General features: G+C 39.3%; 1 protein-coding gene across 1 annotated transcript in view; it reads left to right on the top strand.

Moving 5' to 3' along the window:
• Nucleotides 1-16,954, top strand: part of tbc1d16 (TBC1 domain family, member 16) — a 100,848-nt gene extending 83,894 nt beyond the window's left edge. Inside the window, exon 13 of the mRNA XM_078225595.1 lies at nt 345-16,954. Coding sequence (XP_078081721.1) covers nt 345-584 — 240 coding nt within the window. The 3' untranslated portion in view covers nt 585-16,954. The remainder of the gene's footprint in view (nt 1-344) is intronic.
• The last annotated feature ends 768 nt before the right edge of the window (nt 16,955-17,722 follow it).

Raw genomic sequence — 17,722 nt, 5'->3', positions numbered from 1 at the left:
TGGTGCTACTCAGCGAGGAGGTGCAGTGTTGTCAGAGACGCATGTGACAAAGTAAGTGACAATACTGTCTTTCCCACCAATGGTGACATGCTGCTAGGCACAGCAAAAAAATTGGTCATTTGTGGACTGTTTACCTCAGCATTCCCCTCCGTCTCAGAATGCTATTGTAGGTTTTCCCCAGCCATTGGAGAACAATCATCACATTACACAGAGTTTTTGTGGGAAAAGGAGGTATCTGAAATGTGATTTTTTTTTTACTGTTTCCAAATAAAAGCTTTGAAAGGGACAAATCTCAATCAATCCTGTTTGTCTTATCTGACGCATTTTCTTCTCTCCTCTTACAGGCACGGAGTCTTTTGTACCAATTTCGTCTCTTGCCCAGGATCCCCTGCAGTCTACATGACTTGTGTAAGCTGTGTGGCACAGGAATGTGGGACAGCGGATACATCCCAGCTGTGGAGTGTACATTAAATCACTTGGATTTTGATGGTTGCCCATATGGAGGGACCTCTGCTACACCATCTCCAAGATCAGCACATGAAGGCAAAAGAGGGGCAAAAGATGTTTTCACTTTCCTGAGATAGTCTTTCCCATTGACCATATTTTGTGCTGAAAACTCCAATTACTAAGCATTGTTTTGGAGGTAGTTACTTGATAGGGGCTGAACCTGATTACTTAGTAACTATATTTTTAGTAACGATGAGCTAGTATCGATACTTCTCCTGATACAGTTTTGGGCATCCCTGGGATTGATCCAATTGTGCAAAATTGATTTATTTAATAGTTTTTCTGAACCTAGGTGATTTGAGTTGAAGTAGTAAAGGTACACAAGGGAGGAGATGATGGTGACCTGAGCACTTTAACTTACAGAAATGTAAATGGGCATCCTGGGGATTCCCATAAGTAGCCGAAGCATAGTGTTTGATTTGAATGATTTTTAGGGAAGGAAAGTCCATTTTCAAACATCTGAAATATTTATGACATGTTGCAAAAAATGCAGTTGACTCTTGGGAAAACTCTGTAAAGGTATAAATATGCTGTTTATTTGACAATTCCTATACAATGAAGCACTTCAGTGTTGAGTTAAATATATTTTTTAAATTGCTGGTACCCAACAAGCGACAGTATTGTCTGTAAATATCACTTAACCACATCCCTATCAAGAAAATGTTATACCTGAAAATGTATTGCCCTTAGCACAAAAGTAGCTAAATGCATTGCCTTTTCACATAATGGTGTTACCTAATTGTATACTGTCAGCTGAACTTTGGTCCAGCTGTGGATTTGTGACAGTTGTGAGAATTCAGATACTTCTTGCAAAGGTAAAGCTCGAAAGGAGCCACCTTTGGAGCAAACTAAAACACCTCATTTACTAGATTATCCTGTTTAAATTACCATGCCCTGATATAACCATTAATCGTAGGACCAGAAAGCACCTTGAAATCTTGTTAGTGTTTTTGTCATTTTACTGGACGCTACTTACCATTTTGTAAAAGCACCTTAAGTCAGTGGTCCTTGAGCTTCTTTGATTGAAGGACACCTTTTCAATAGATTAGTAATCATGGACTTTCCCATCTAAATTCTAATACTGCATAATACTCATGAAAATGCTGCATGTAAAGTGTCATTTAGCAATGCTTGACAAAACAGGTGTTTACTTATGGATATCAGAGAGCTGAGTGTGCTTGTTTCTCACTGCAGAGTCCATTCGTAAGTCAGTCTCCGCAATAAGATTGACCTGTAGTTTGTCTTGATTTCTTCCAAAGCAGCAAGTGATATTTAACAAACGCAAGTTGTTGGGAAAGGTAACAACACTTTTGCAGCAACAGATGATCAAAACTGTGAAGGTGTTTGCTCTTGTAGCTTAATTTTCAGTGAGGAGTCACAGGCGGTTCCACCCATTCATTCCCCTTTTGTTTTTCCATTTCAGCAACAAGTTGACATAGCAAGCATTGAAAATGAATCCTAAACCCAATCGTACTTATCTGTGTTTATATTTTTAAAAGTGACACTGAAGTACTCTGCCAATTTTGCAAGATGAGCAATTAGCTGTCATCATGTTTGCATCCAGAAACTCAGTCAGTAGCAGGAACGTATCTGAAACTCCATTGCTCAGTCTCATTTTCCTAAATGTCTCAGTATTGTCCCTTGGTTTGAGCAGGGTTTTATGGCCTTTGGATTCATTTGATTCAGCATCGCACGCAAGATTTGTTACCCACATGTGGTCAGAGATGTTTTCAGCTAATGCGCGATTGTGCTCCAGAGCAAAGCTCAAAAACCTTTGCTTTGCCAGAAGATAACCAATGTACTTCAATATGAAGCAATTGTCATGTCCTGCACCCATTTCTGAATACTGCTTTTGCAAACAAATGTTAATTTTGCAGGCTTGGACTTCATAAAATTCACAGCTCTCAAAGCTGTATTGAAAAGAGTATATTATTTAGATTCAGTTCATTTTTAAGTAAGGGCTGGGCATTATAGCATAGAATTTGTCACAATTACCTGCTGCTTTTTTTCTCTTGCAACACAATTTCTATTGCCTGCTATAGCATCAGCACCATCTGTGCAAACAGCAACACAGTGCTCCCATTTTAAGCAATTCTAGATTGCATGTAATTATTCAGTAGCTTGAATTTTTCCTCTGTTATTAATTCTAGTAACCCCTAACAAATTTCCCCAAATCAAACATAGTGAGCGTATACTAATAATTGTGCCATACCACCAGCATCAGTTGTTTCGCCCAGCTGAATTGCAAACTGCTATCATCCACAAAGCATTTCTGACAATTGGCATTTTATATCTCAAATCCCTTGATTTTTCTACCAGTTGTGCCGTTAGAAAGGGGTATAGCCTTCACTCACCGTCACAATCAGCTTTTAGCAATACCCGTTAAGAGGGATGTTTTCAGGGCCTTTTCCAGAACTGATGTAATATTTGTGACTTGAGTTTTCTGACTGTTATTTTGCTTTTTTCATTCAAAGAAATGCTTCAGTTTGCCCTTATATTCCAGCTGCTTTGATCTGAGGTGTCGCTTCTTCAGTTTTGTTTATTTCATTGCTTCATTGGATAATTTTTTTAGTACACAACATATTGCAGCCATCCATCACTGAGCAATGTAACATTCTCTGTTCTTCATCTGTTCCTCATTACAGGAATAAGTATTGTCCATGGCTTCAGCTGAAGCACTTGCAATGGTGCTATGAGGCCATTTTAAATACTTTTATTTTAAAGTAATTTACTCCTAGACTATCATCGATCTTTAAAGGTGTCTGTGTTGCACAGAAGATTGTAGTTGCCAGAATGACATACCACTAAATGTGTTCCAAAGGTAATATATACTTTTATTTGTTTTTATATTTGCTCTACTTGGCACCTGTGAGCTTTCACAGTGCAGTATCGCAGAGTATTCAGGTATTGTAAACAACAAATGGCTTTTACAGTTACACTAGGTAACATGGCTGCCTAGCAATATGGTGCCTTGGCGAACTTGTATTTTGGCATCATTTCTTTGAGTTTAAATATATAATACCTTGTTTTTACTTGAAGTAAGTCCCATCTCTTGAACAAGACTGAACTGACCTAAAGCCCACCACCAACCTTGGTAACTGTGATTCTGGATGGTAACAAAAACAGAAAATGCTGGAAAGACCTAGTCAGACCTGCTGAGATTTGCCAGCATTTTCTGTTTCTGTTTCAGATTCCAGTATTTTGCTTTTATTCTAGATAGCAACCTTGATGTGCTCAGCGCTCCTTTGTGCCTCAACCTCCCCAAGGTCGAAAATAGCCAGCCTGCTCCGCACTGCATATTTGATTGGTGCATTCGCTCCTGGCTTGTATCAGGCCCACCTCTGCCCACCGCTCATTCTTTTAACCTTGACCATGGCATTCCTAACCACCTGAGTGCTGGGTGATTGCTCACCCAAAGTCCAATCCTGTTTAGTAAGCATATTATTTTGCAAACCCCACAGAAAGTCCTTGGGGTTCCATGGACCCCAGTCTGAAAACCATTGTATAAGGATTGATCTTCCTGCAGTTGCAAATACTATTTAGATATTCAAAACTAATAGTTTTGCATGTGTGCTCTTGCCATTCAAATAGGTTGTCAGTGAAACAATAGACTTGTCTTCAGCTTGGCAAACCTGCTCCTGTAACCTTTATGTCACAAGCTAAAGATTTTTAGAATGTTGTTTCAGTTCTCTAGTATTTAATAATCTTTAAGCAGTTTCACCTTCACCTTTGGTTAATCAGGTATGGGATTTTAGCCCCAGTGTCACTGTGACATCTTCAGTCAAGTTCAACCTCCTTTCAATGTATTCTGGGGCATACTTTGCAGAAGATCAGATTTCAGATTCAAATAAGTTTTGGCTGACTAAAAACATCTCTTTTTATGACATTTTATATAAAAACGACGGTACAACTAAACAATTGATTCCAGAAATAATTTATTTGATGAAAAATGTAAATTTACTACTTGGGGAGAGATTGTAATGCCCACCAGCAAATGAGGAACCTGGAAATAACTGCAGCAGGTCTGTCAGTAACATTTTAACCGTGCTACTTTGTTTGCATATGACTTCTGGCTTTTCTGAGCAAATGGTGTGGACGGGCATGATGGCACCTGCATCATAGTATGTCAGCTGAACTATTTAAAGGGGATACTGAAAAGATGGTGAATTGTGGAGGTAAGGGGACACAGGAAGCAATTTTAATGAATTTCCACCATGGCGAGCCTGTGCCTCAATTCACAGATGCCTCCCTGGACTTCATGCTGCAGTGTGCAAGGGCCTGGAGGGAGATCCTCTTCCCTACAGACAGAAGAAAGAAACTTGCCTCAGAGAACGATTGCTGAGGTTAGCAGTAGAAATGTGGTGCCACACTCTTGGATGCAGTATAGGAAGCAGTTTAGTCACCAACTTAGGTCTGGAAAGGTGAGTTTGATGGCACATTCAACTACACCCTGTATGTGCATACAAGTCCAATCTCATTTTTTCTGCCTTCCAAAGCCTCTTCCTGCACATCATTCCTCACCCCAACTTGCCTTCCATGTGCATCTATTCCTGTCTGTGTACTGCCTCATAATATCCATTTGACAATTCACCACTGACACTCATCCTTATCCTAATGCTGTGTCATGTTTTTCCCTCAGTGACCCTCAAAAACTTTCGTTCATCACCTTTTGACACATTCCATCACTCTTACCTATAGGTTCTCCTTTCCCTCCTTGTTGTTGAAGAAAGCACCAAATACGCGATAGAGGCAAAGAACTGGAAGTGACCCTCTAGTCATCTCAATGCAGACAAGTGGAGAAGAAGAGACGAGGTGCTGGAGATAAGCTCGAGTTCCTGCATGAAGGTGGGGAGGGGGGTGTTGACTTGATGTCAGCAAGCAGTAGAAAACAATCATGTACATAATAGTCACTTAATGCATTCTCCCCTTGACAGTTTTAATTCACTACTTTTATGTTGCACTGTCTCATCAAGTACTCTGCAGGAAATTGTGCAAGATAAGGACAAAGATTCCTTCAAAGTGGTCACACACTCTGAAAGTACACTATTATTGGACTCTTGCAGACCACGCTTCGGCTCAGATACACATTTTGGTGGGATTGGTAAGATATAGTTATGCGCACAAATCAGCACGAGCTGATTTTGGGGACAGGGAGAGCAGTGAAGACTCCACATCAGAGAGCACAGGATACCCCAAGCTCTGTCCAGCCGGATGCATATACTGAATCCCACTGAGTTGAAGACAGAGGATAATTCTGGAGCAGCAGCAAAAAAATGTGAGGGGTACTGGAAGAGTCTCCAACCGTGCTGTGTGTGCTTGTAAAGTGATTGGAGGGATCTGTCTGGAGAATGAGTGAAAATCGACAATCCCTCATGTCAAGTGGGTGTATTGTTGACTTGAGCAACTGCCCCTCTTTTTCCATCTGTCTTGTAATTCTCTCTCAGTTGTTGATTAAAAGATCTTGACACCATTCATAATGATGGATCACCATTTTGGTCATGAATGGGCAACTACTTCCCATGTGTTGATGTTAATAGAGCAGTGGTTCATGGAGGCTTTCCAATTATCTTTGAAATGTTTATTTTGTCTTCTATGTGAGCAGTCTCCCTGGCATAGCACCTATTTGGACTGTCTTGAGTCATGCATGCTGATGACGTGTCCCATCCATCCCAGCTGATCTAAGATTATCAAGGCCTCTACACTTTGTGTAGCTATGACTTGGAGGATGATTATGTTTATTCTTTTGACCTCCCACTTGATTTGCAGGATCTTTTTAAGACAGTGTTGATAATGTTGTTCTAGGGCCTTGATAAAGCATCTAGAAGTTGTCCAAATGTCAGCGCCATGGAGAAATGTGGGGAGAATTACTGCCCATTTTACTTTTAAGTTTAGTGTAAAGTCTGATGGCATGATTCTTTTAAAACCCAAGTAGGTAATTTACCATAGGCTAAGCTAGCATATTAGGCAGACTTTCAGGATCCCAGATGACTTACTCCCATCCTAAGATGTGTAGAAAATGCTTGTGCATGATTTTTTTTGAATGCGCTTACTACACGAGACGAATGAAGGCCAGGCTCTGCAGTGAATATCTGCCTCGCCCACAAATTGTGAAAAGCATCAGTGGTGCACTTCTTCACCAATAATTTGGGACAGATAGATTCCAAGATATGGGAAGTGAGAGATATTTTCCAATGCTTCACCATGAATCACAACTGAATTGGATTTCATGATGATGGTGTTCAAGGCAAGTCCCCTGCTCTTGTAGATTCTTGTATGCCCAGCTAAACTCACAAACATCATCCATCAGCTACGTAGAATGCAAACACTTCACTATGGACACCTTCCCTATCAAAGCAGGCACCAAACAAGGATGTCATTTCACTAACACTATCCCCCCCCCCCCCCAAGTGTGGTAATGACATTTTGCACTGATGGTAAACTCTTCAAACTTAACTGGCTGAAGGCTAAAGCCAAGATAACAATCACTTCTGTAGTAGAACTACAGTATGCTGATGACGCACATATTAGTGCTCACTGAAGAAGAATTACAACATAGGAGAGTGAGTGTCGTGATAACAGAGCTCTTTGGAAAGGGTGACCTTTCACATGGAGTGACAAGTGTATGCAGGCTTCACCAATGGTTTTCACAATTTTTATGTTGAGATGAAAAAGGATTGATAAAACCCCAGTCTTAACTCTTCAGTGCCTAACTGCTGTACCACAAAGTTCTCTCCAGCTCATTGCAAGCAGGGCAGAGCAGTGCACCATGAGAAGGAAGATGGGGAAGGAAGTATGGAGTAGGTGGGGACTCTGCTCAAAGCACCTCCAGTCAGTGCCCATAGGCTGTTTGGTTTCCAAATATCTGAGTTTACCACTGTACGGATGTGTCTCCTCTAGCTCTGCTGAAGTGACAGGGGCTGCATCACTTTTGAGTAGCAGAAAAAGAGCAAAGATAGTTGCACAAGAATATACTTATGGATGTGTTTCACAATGTTACATTATTAAGTTCCTGTTTAGTTTTTTGAGACACCTACAAAGTACCTACACCAACTTCCCAACTTGCCTGCTTTTGCTTGCTGCCTGCCAAGTGGCGGCCTTACTTGTGATAAATGGCAAGAAAAGACCAAGACAAGCAATGGATGTCTGTGAAAGGGATGTTTTGTTTGTTTTGGAGGGAAGGAGGGTGCAGTGATGCGGTAACTGGGTTCAGCATATGTTTGCCAGGTGGCTACTGGTATAACCTAAAAGACTCTGCCATCATGGGGGGCATCCTGGGCAGCAATTTGAACTGCTGCTGGTGCCATAGGGTCATGTCTCGTCCCCCCTCTCTACATTGCTGCTCCTGCAGCTCCAGTCCTCACTGATTTGTAGTGTAGGGTGATTACAAATCTGTCGAGGCACCCGAAGCTTCATCATCCCAGTTACTTGCTCTCAGACACATCTCGGCATATTATGGCACTCATGGGTCTTATTGCTTGACCTCCTCCCAGGTGTCATCAACATCATTTAAATCTTTGTCCTTCAGCAGCCAGCTGGTAATTCTGTTCCAAGAACTCTGGGAGGGTGAGCAGGCAATGAATGCATCATGGCAGCTGCCTGGGAATCTTGCACATATTAGTGGTTACAAGCAAGCTGCACGTGGAAGAGTGGAAATCCTTACTGTTCACAAATTCATTTGGATGGCTTGATTGCCATGTGCGCAGGCAATGATGTCCTCCATGCCTGCGGGGACTGGGGTGCCTTATCCACCCCATTAATCTCTTTTTGATTTGATGTTTTAAGTTTCATTTGTGATTTGCTTTTTGATTCAGGCAGCATCCTCAAATACTGTCCCTCAGTTTGTTTGATTTATTTTAATTGATTTGCAATGATGTCCTACAAAACATTGAGAAGCCAGCCAGAGCTGCAAACTCGAGCATCACTCATTCTGATTGTTTGCATCAGTGGCAAAGTGTATGTGACTGTCTTGGCTGGCAAAGATGGCATTGGTCACTTGTGTGATACATTTATGAGCGACTGACTGCAAAATCCTGCAAATATTTCATGCAGATCCCTGGAAAGAGCCTGTGGAAAATAAGTTGAGAGCAGTGGTTACTTTGACAACCACCGGTAAAGACTGACCATCAGCTGCCCTTGGCAGCAGGTGGTCTTCCACCAGGCTGCTAATGTTTGCGACGACCTGACAGGATGCCCCAAGCTTCCTGAGGCATTGGTATTCAGACGTCTCTAGGATACTAATCCTGTGGCTATACATGCCCTGCGTTTAGGTCATCGCCTTCTGCAAAGCTGTACATCGGCGTTCGTCTGCATTCCAAGGTAAAGCAACATAAGCAGCACCCATTCTTAGATATAGTGAGAAATCTCACAACACCAAGTTAAAGTTCAACAGGTTTATTTGGAATCATGAGTTTTCGGAGCGCTGCTCCTTCATCAGGTGAGTGGGTCTTAGATCTTATTCTTAGATAAGTCAGATGAAAGTGGAGATCAGATGCACAAACCTCCAGTGCAGTGAAAGTCACCTCCAAAGTAGCGGAAGCCACTAAAAGCAAACTTTCAGAATGAGCCCTGTGAGCAAAAGCCTTTCACCAGGCAAGGAGGCAGGTGTGAAATCTCAGTACTTGGGGATTTTTGCCTGTTGTCTGTACAGCCCCTTCAATTGCTGCTATTATCTTGCTTTGCTTTCACTGGAGAGTTCCAAGAAGGCTGGGACACCTGTGCACCCACAGTTAAAGTTGAAACCCCCTGTTAAGATAGCTGTTAATTACCTCGTAACATATTTAAATTGACATCCTGCCTCTCCCAAGGGGCTTTCTTGCATGCAGCTGAGCAGGCTGCACTTAAATACAAATGTCGACAGGTTGGAACTGGCTTTCCAACACAGTCGATTAAAACATTTTTAACCACCCACCACTCCCGACCAACCTGCTCTGTGAAGTTAAAATTTCTCCACTTGTCTTTTAAAACGCTATTCAAGTTATTGTAAAACATTGTAAAATACTTTCCCTGTCACTATTTTTATGACTTTCTGGTATTTATCTTTCCCAATGCGATGATTCGTTTTAAAATTGTTTCTGAAATCTTGAAAGCTTTGGAAAATCGCTGGAGGTTTTGGACATTTTCAATTGATGGTTGTAGTTTAAAAAATATACATTTGTGGTTGAGGGAATGGGGGCAATGGCAAATGAATTTAAAATATCACTGCGGGTATTGATAGCTTCATGTTGTCGAAATTTCACAAATGTGCTTATCAAAGTCCTGCGGTTTCAACAGAACAATACTGGGCTATGTTGGCATCTAAACCCTCTGGCCATACCCTAGATATCAGAAACCATTGTTCCAATGCAGCGCAATTTACTCTCATGTCCTAACTAGGCTTTAGAATATTTCAAGGTTACATGTTTGAACTTCAAAAGATTCAAACACTCCAAGTATCACTCCATGATATCTCCAAATAAAAGTCCTTGCAAATTCTCCAGGGTTTTGTATTTTGATGTTTAAGTACTTCATTGTTAAAGTAGTTGTGGTATCAGATGGTTTGTATGTGGTTTAAAAGAGGTGGCTACTGGAACACTAAAGATGAAACGGTCATAGTAAATATTTAGAAATTAACGAAAGTGGTTTATCTCAGCTGCTTTAGTTTGGATACAGCAGTCACGTCATTGTCTTGTGTTACAAATTAGATCCTGTTCCTTTTCAAACCGGCCATTGAAATTGAGGGTATTAATTTTTCTAAACTTTCAAACTGACAACAATTTTTAATAAATCTGGCAGCAGATTATTTCAAATATAGCAAGCATTTCATTCTTTCAGTATGTTTGGTTTCCATAACACAAAGTCCTGTTTTTTTCAATAATGGTGCTTTTGAAATGTTCTTTTATTATTGATCTTATTTGAGTAACATCCAGGGTTATAGTGTATAACATCAACTTGCTATCCTATTACACCTCTTCCATTGCTCTCCAGGTAATAGCTGCAGAACTATAAAAATTATATTGATTGCTCAAAAATGGATGGAATGATGATCTTACAGAATTTGAAGCCAGTCTAAATGTTGCTTTAGGTCAGTAAAAGGCTTTAACGTTAATATTTAACATTAAAGGTGAATTTTGCTCTCATAGTTGAAAGCAGTTGCATTATTGTCTAGCAGAGTGTACTGGAACACCTTCAAACTGTGCACTTATATTGTACATCAAAGTGTTTTGTTGTTATATTGGAAGTCTGACTTTACCTTTCCAGTTATGAATCAAAATCTGTTATAAACTTGTCACATTAGGGTTTCGAGTAACATCCAGAGTTATAGGTTATAGTGTAAGATCAACTTTAGTGAAGAGGGGACTGGCTGCTTGTTTGTGTTAGAACATTGCTCTTTCATGTCCAGAATTTAGGTTGTTAGATGTGATGGTGGTGTGTAATGAAGGGCTGAGCAATATTCACTCCAAGAAGGTTGGCTGTTTTGTCTGATGATACCTGGCTGATGTGAGCATATTGGACCAATGCTTTCAACTAGAAATCAGTTGCTACAAAGGTTAGAAAGATGATTTGACTTGTCATCCGTGTTTGAAACTTCTGATTGTTTTTAAGCTCCCTGATTGAAATTTGTAATGAGTTTATTGTTTTAAATGGCAACAGAATCAGTGAAAATAGGAATTGGCAGTGAGCCCTAAACGATGAAGGGAAAAAATCAGCGGGAGCATTTATGCAAAATTATTCTGGTTTCAAAACATTTAATCTTGCAAAAAGAAGCTTTTAAAGGGATGCATCTAACAATCTGGGACCATTATTTATGTTCCTACTTTTAGATGCTGTATCTGAGCTGCAACTTGCAGTTATCTAGTGGTACTTTACATTTTTTTGATCATTAAAAACCTATCTGGCAATTTCAACATCTTGAAATGATAACAATTTTCCTACTCATAGAGTTTGTGGTAGTATTAAAGTATGTACTGAGTTACCACTTTAAATCCTGTGGATAAAATTTCAGTCAATATGCATTTATCATATATCAAAATGATGAATCAAGTATCATGTTACAGTCCATTCTATTTTTAAATGAATGTGGATTTCATATTGTACCTAATAAACACTCAGTACTGTACGATAAACCCTTCAGAATGCTGAAATTGGATGGCAAGCAGAGTGTTACAAAGAGTTTTTTTAATAAGGGAATAATAAATGATGTCTGTTTCAAGTGATAGTTACTGTAATTTTCCAGAAAGAAATGTTCTGTGAACCCCAAACAGTACTAACTTCATGTCAGGGTGTGGGGATCACCCTGTTTACCCTGGAGCCCTCAGGCTCCCATCCAAATGTCTGCTTCAGCCTGACAATCCTAACATCGCTCCTGGTTGATTGGCCTGGGAGTTAAAATTCCCTCACACAGAACATTCCATGTTTGTTTCCCTCCTACCTATCCAAGCAAACCCCCCCTGAGTTAAAGTCAAGCCATGTCTAAAACGCTTCTGCATTGTTCTTTGAAAATATGTTTGGATTTCTTTTTAAAAACAGTGTGAAATGTTGCAACCTTCCAGATTGAGGTCCTGTATTTGTTGAGCACTTCAAAATTACAGTGCAGTATTTATCTAGCTTGTAAATACCACTTACTTAATGATCTGCTTATATAAATCTTTAAGCCAGAGTGTCCATTCTACTCAGGAATTCCTACTTTACATCTGTTGTAGAAAATCTAAATGTACTGTCTAACAGTACTACTAAACCTTTAGACTGCCTTGTATTTTGTAAATATATTTGAAATCATGCAATATAGGGTGGTCCAAAAGTTAACTAAGATCCCAAAATGTGTTTTGTCAAATGGAAATAATTTCTGTGTTTCCTACCTTGCTCCTGTTGCCTTGGAGGTATTGCAAGGACATTTATTTAGGTCAGTGTGTAAATGCTGTGTGACTAAATGACAGTGTGTCTGTGCTGCACTGGCAACAATAGGAAATATAGAAATATGTTTTTGTAAAAAATAATTTTGATTCTGTTAATAGGCTGGATGCAATGTTGAAACATTGTGGAATTTCTGAATCAATTGAATTTTGATAAGTAGGGTGAAGGTGTTCTTTGTCAGATGGTTGTTAAGGGTATTAAGTGAAATGACTAGTTTCAATTCAGTTCCTAATGAACATGAGTCCACAGCATAAGACTGTCTTAGCAACCAACTGAGCACTGTGCTCAGAACGTGATGAAGTGCATGACGTTGCTAGGTCTTACTATTACACACACCTTCTGTTCATTTACATGGACTTCAGTTTAGCAGCATTGCTTGAAATGTTCCTAGAAACTACTGTTGTGGGCCTGAGAGAAGGCAGAGTTTGAATTTGGGCTGCTCCAACTTGTGCTTTCCCCCAGCCCCAACATGGGATTTTGTCAACATTACCAAGTATTATCAGATGCAAGTGCCAACTGGGGATTTATTTCTATAGGTTGTTGCCAGCATGCCATATTACATTAGTAGAAAGACTATTGCAGAGCAGGAGTCTATTTTGGTTTTCTGTGGGTGTTGGGGGAAAAACCAAAGAATAAAGATTTGGAGGGTGGGGGTGAGGTTTCCAAGTGCTGTGTGGATCTGGATGTTACACAAGTAACAATGCTGTACAACTCATTTTTAAATGACTTTTGTTTCAGAACACTTGTATTCCATCATAAATCTAAGAAGTTGTATATTAAAGCATTCTGGTTCTTCCAGCACAAGGAATGAATATTTTGCCCATACCCTACCCATTACTATCTCATCATAGCTACAATATGTATGTTTTTTTTAAACTGCTTTCAGCATAAATTGTTCTGTGAGCACATTTAAATAGAAGCTGTCGATGTTTAAAATTGTTAAACGGATAGGAGTAAATGTGTTGAGAATGACCCATTTTTACAACGGGGGATTTACTTTGTCCAGAAGACTGAAAACCCTAAAGCTAAACTTGAACTTACATACCCTGCCTGCTGGCTTGATGTATTTTACTGAAGTTTAATGAGAGACTGTTATTTTGCCCTTTCTCAGGGGAAAATTTAAAGCATGTTGAATTGTGGAGATGCAGATTTAGGCAACTAGACATGGATTTGACTTTGATGTACCTCCGTTTTAAAAATGGAACAGGTTTTGTATTTGATCATTCTTTTTCTTTCAAGCAAACATTGTGGTCAACAGACTGTATGTCTGTCAAATGCTGTATGGGGGAACCAAAAGGAAGCTAGTGGTTTTAACAAGTGGATACAGAAGCTTAAAGGAAGCCTGGCTCTTGATTCACATAAACATGTAGAAAGCTGTGACCCAGTGCTAATTAAGCAAAGGAGATTTTCTTTCATGTCCTAATGCCTGTTCCTCAAATTCCTTTTTAATCAAAAACATGGCAATTTATCTAACTTCGCTTCCAGTAAGTATCCCTGTAGGCAAAAAGAGATCTTTTTGAAGTGATTGTTTTGTTTAAAATAGCATTTTACTACATCAACTGTTTTTTTATATAAAAATCTAAATAATTGACACATCCAAACTATTTTAAATAAATTGGATAAATTGGCCTGTTGTTATTATTTCCCCTACACTTGCTTGTTTTTAAACTGGTGCAATGTGGTATTCCATTAGGAAGCACTGTGAAGTTATCTGTTTTGAAGTATATACTGTGTGTACTACATAACTTTTTAAAACCTGGCATTTATGGATCTGTGTATTCTCTGATTAGTTAACTTATAATGATGGATGACTCTGTTATGATATTCACCATAGAAATAATTACTTCTAGAATGTGATGGTACTGCACGTTTGAATTGCAAAATAATGGTATCAAGATTTTTTCATTCAATTTTCCATTCTACTTTTGCACTTCAATCAATTGTATAAATTGATATCATCGCAATCTTAGAATTCTTTGAAGAACTCATGCCTGTAAAGCTGTAATTAACATCATTTCTGGATTTATTGGATCTTGTCTTGAAGGTTTGCCTACTTGCTCAGGTTTAGTTTGCTTACAGCTGTACTTCTGAAATAGGCATGGTCAATTCACAATTAATTGTAAATTTTATGTCCTAATAACATTTACCCTAATAGCGTATAAGAAATGTGACAAAGCTCAAGTCTAGTTATGGTTCCATGATGGAATGCTGCTCTGTTCAGAACCTGTCAAAAGCAATTTTGACCAATTTCATTAATAGCAATGGTTTGAAACACTGGCTGGTTTTAATTGGTGCTAAAACAGTTACATCAATGAGTGAACGATCAATGCAGACTCTCTCTCTCGCTCTCTCATTCACTTGGTTCATCACTGTTTATAAAAGCAATGTTCTGTCTCAGTATCCACAAGTGCCTGCGGTTCAGTTTTATAGTGTGGTGTATAGTTATTGCAAAATTCTGGTATCAGTAAAAAAAAATAAACTCCACAGGGCAGCTAATATAAAGTGTAGTATTTGAGGTAGTGAATTTGTTCTCAATCTTGATCACTGACTTAATCTGGGAGATCTTAATTTAAGTTCAGTGAAAGATCACAACCGAATTCTGTTTAAGCAGTTTTTTTCCTTAAAGTGTGCTGAATTTAGTACTTTGATCCATTTCCTGTTAGGCCCAATATTAAAGTGGTACAGAGTGGAATCATAAAACTGATGCTACAGCTGGTGCTTTACTGTGGCAGAGGTGCATAAATCAGAACAATGCAAGGGAAAACAATTCTAGAAATAAGGCCATATGTATTTTGATTTTCGAAGACCTTGAGGTGAGATAATGACAGCAATCAACTTTGACTCAAACAAGCTGGTTTATTCGGCTATCAAACAATAATTTTATTGAAAAAGTATTTATGCTTACACCTACGTATTACACTTCAGAGTATAGGTTGAGCAAACTTTTGTTCTGAGAGAAACAGAGTTACTATCTTGTAGATGGTTCTCAGTACTGAGAAATTAATTACTACACATCAATATCATTTGCTCTCCTGCCCAGCTCTCTCAACTCACCCTCCTTTTATACCAGCTCGAGTTGTTACTAAATAAGGCAAGGTCCCTTTGCTCCTCCCAAGAATCTTTTGTTACCATATAAGTTGTTTTTCTGCATTTCTGATCACAACTGGCCCATTGGTTAAGGAGTTTGCTTTCGAGGTTTGCTGAACCGGTAGTTCACTCATTATTCTTCAGCTTCAGATGTAACATTGCTTATTATCATGTTCTTACAGTTCATTATCATGAATCCTGGCTCTTATACTTCTGCACCCAGACTTAGGAATGTGGCACAGAATGTATAAGGGGAAAGTGTTCTATTTTCAGAACTGTCATCTTTAATTTTGAAGAAAGCCACACACTAGTGAGATCCACAGAATCTGATGTAAAGCAAGCTGTATGAATATGTAAAGATAAGTACAATACTTAAAGGTTTAATGTACTTTATCTTACATGACCAACCTAATAAAACCAGTGATGGGTTATGATCTTTTTGAGCTGCCCAGTTTTGTACAGAAAAGTATGGTATGCATTTAAGTATGTGCACTAAAGCCTCATGAACATTGATTGTGTTGAAGTTTGCACTTCCAGTTTGTCTGCTGAAAGAAGGAATGCGATCTGTGTTATTTGTAAATTTGCATTAATGTTCATTGTGATGTTTCTGGTAAGCACAATTGTAAAACAAGTTCTTAACAAGGCTACTGCTCTTTCTTTGACCTACATTTGCAAGCTGATAATTCATGCATATTCATTTCTGTTGTATAACCTAGTTTATGGTGTTCTGTAATATAGATTATATGCATATGTTGAATCTGGGAGAAGGTTTGCCAAAGGTTTTTCCATTATTCATATTTTATGCCTCTGAATTGCTACTGAGGTAAAACCTGATCTAAATGCTGAAGGGAAACTTTGTTTACATTCAAAAGTGGTTTTGTTTACAATTGAAAAATCAATTCTACAGATTGTCCTTGCCCTCGATAGACTGGGTAAGACTGTGATATCTTCTGTTATGAAGTGACACTTTTTGATTCAGTGATGGGGAGCCGGCCTATCCATCTGTGGTAGAGAAAGAGGAGTTAGAAGCACAGAAACTTGGCAATTTCTCCTATGCTTCCAATCATTTCATCTCCTTGGTCCCAATGGAGTAGCAAGGCCCTTGATTACACAGTAAAAATCATATATTTCTTATTATTAGACATGCAACTATCCTTGATTATATTATAAATGATTTCAACTATTATTTGGTCTCCTTCGATCATTTTAAATTAGGACATTAATTTTAATATTTGCATTATATGTTTTGAAAGATTAAATTTATGCGCTGGTCAGCAATAAGATTCTGGTTTTAGATGCAACTTTTAACCATGTCAGTGGCTTGTTCTCTCAAGGGATTAAAGCGACATAACTTTTACACATGCTTCAATCATCTTTAAAATGCAGAATTACTTGTTCAATCTCAGGCTTTTTTCTTCCAAAGAATAATGTGAATCTTAAATTGTTTGATTTGAGAAATAAAATGATGGAAAACTCTACTGTCTTGGTAAACTTTTTCTTAGTGTGAATTTTTCCATTTATACAGCACTTAAAATGCATTAAAATACTCCTCCTGAGGGCAGCACCATGAAAATGTGCCTTTATTCAGTTTACAAAGGCATGTGCAGATGGGGGAGGTTATTCAACCTGCCTAGCTCATTCTTCCATAGAAAACAAAGAACAATACAGCACAGGAACAGGCCCTTCGGCCCTCCAAGCCCGCGCCGCTCCCCGGTCCAGGATTGAATCCTGAATCCAGGATCCCCGCCCAATTTTCCAGCCTATCTACATACCAATATCCTATCCACCGAGCTGTCCCTCACAGCTACGATGCTTTGTTCATTACAACCTATTAACTTAGCCCCACCCCCCCCATTCCAGACCATGTGATCTCCAGGGAGAGGCGAAAACCCAGAGTGAAAAACCCCAGGGCCAATATGGGGAAAAAAAAATCTGGGAAATTCCTCTCCGACCCCCTGAGGCGATCGAAACGAGTCCAGGAGATCACAATGGCCCCGATCGGAAAATGCTTCCCAACCCTAGTCATTTCCACTTCCACGAACACCATATGAATCCCCTGCCCCCGAGACAGGTTCCCAACTATCCGCAGTCTCACTCTGTACTGGCACCAGCAAGATGATCGTAGAATGAAGCCTTGAAACGAGAAACCAGGAACAATTAGCCCGCGCCGCTCCCTGGTCCAAACTAGATCACTCTTTTGTATCCCTCCATTCCCACTCCGTTCATATAGCTGTCTAGA

The sequence above is a fragment of the Mustelus asterias genome, chromosome 12, assembly GCF_964213995.1.
Source record: "Mustelus asterias chromosome 12, sMusAst1.hap1.1, whole genome shotgun sequence".
Lineage (NCBI taxonomy): Eukaryota > Metazoa > Chordata > Chondrichthyes > Carcharhiniformes > Triakidae > Mustelus > Mustelus asterias.
The sequence above is the reverse complement of the archived record's forward strand: the minus strand, read 5'-3'. Positions and strand labels throughout refer to the sequence as shown.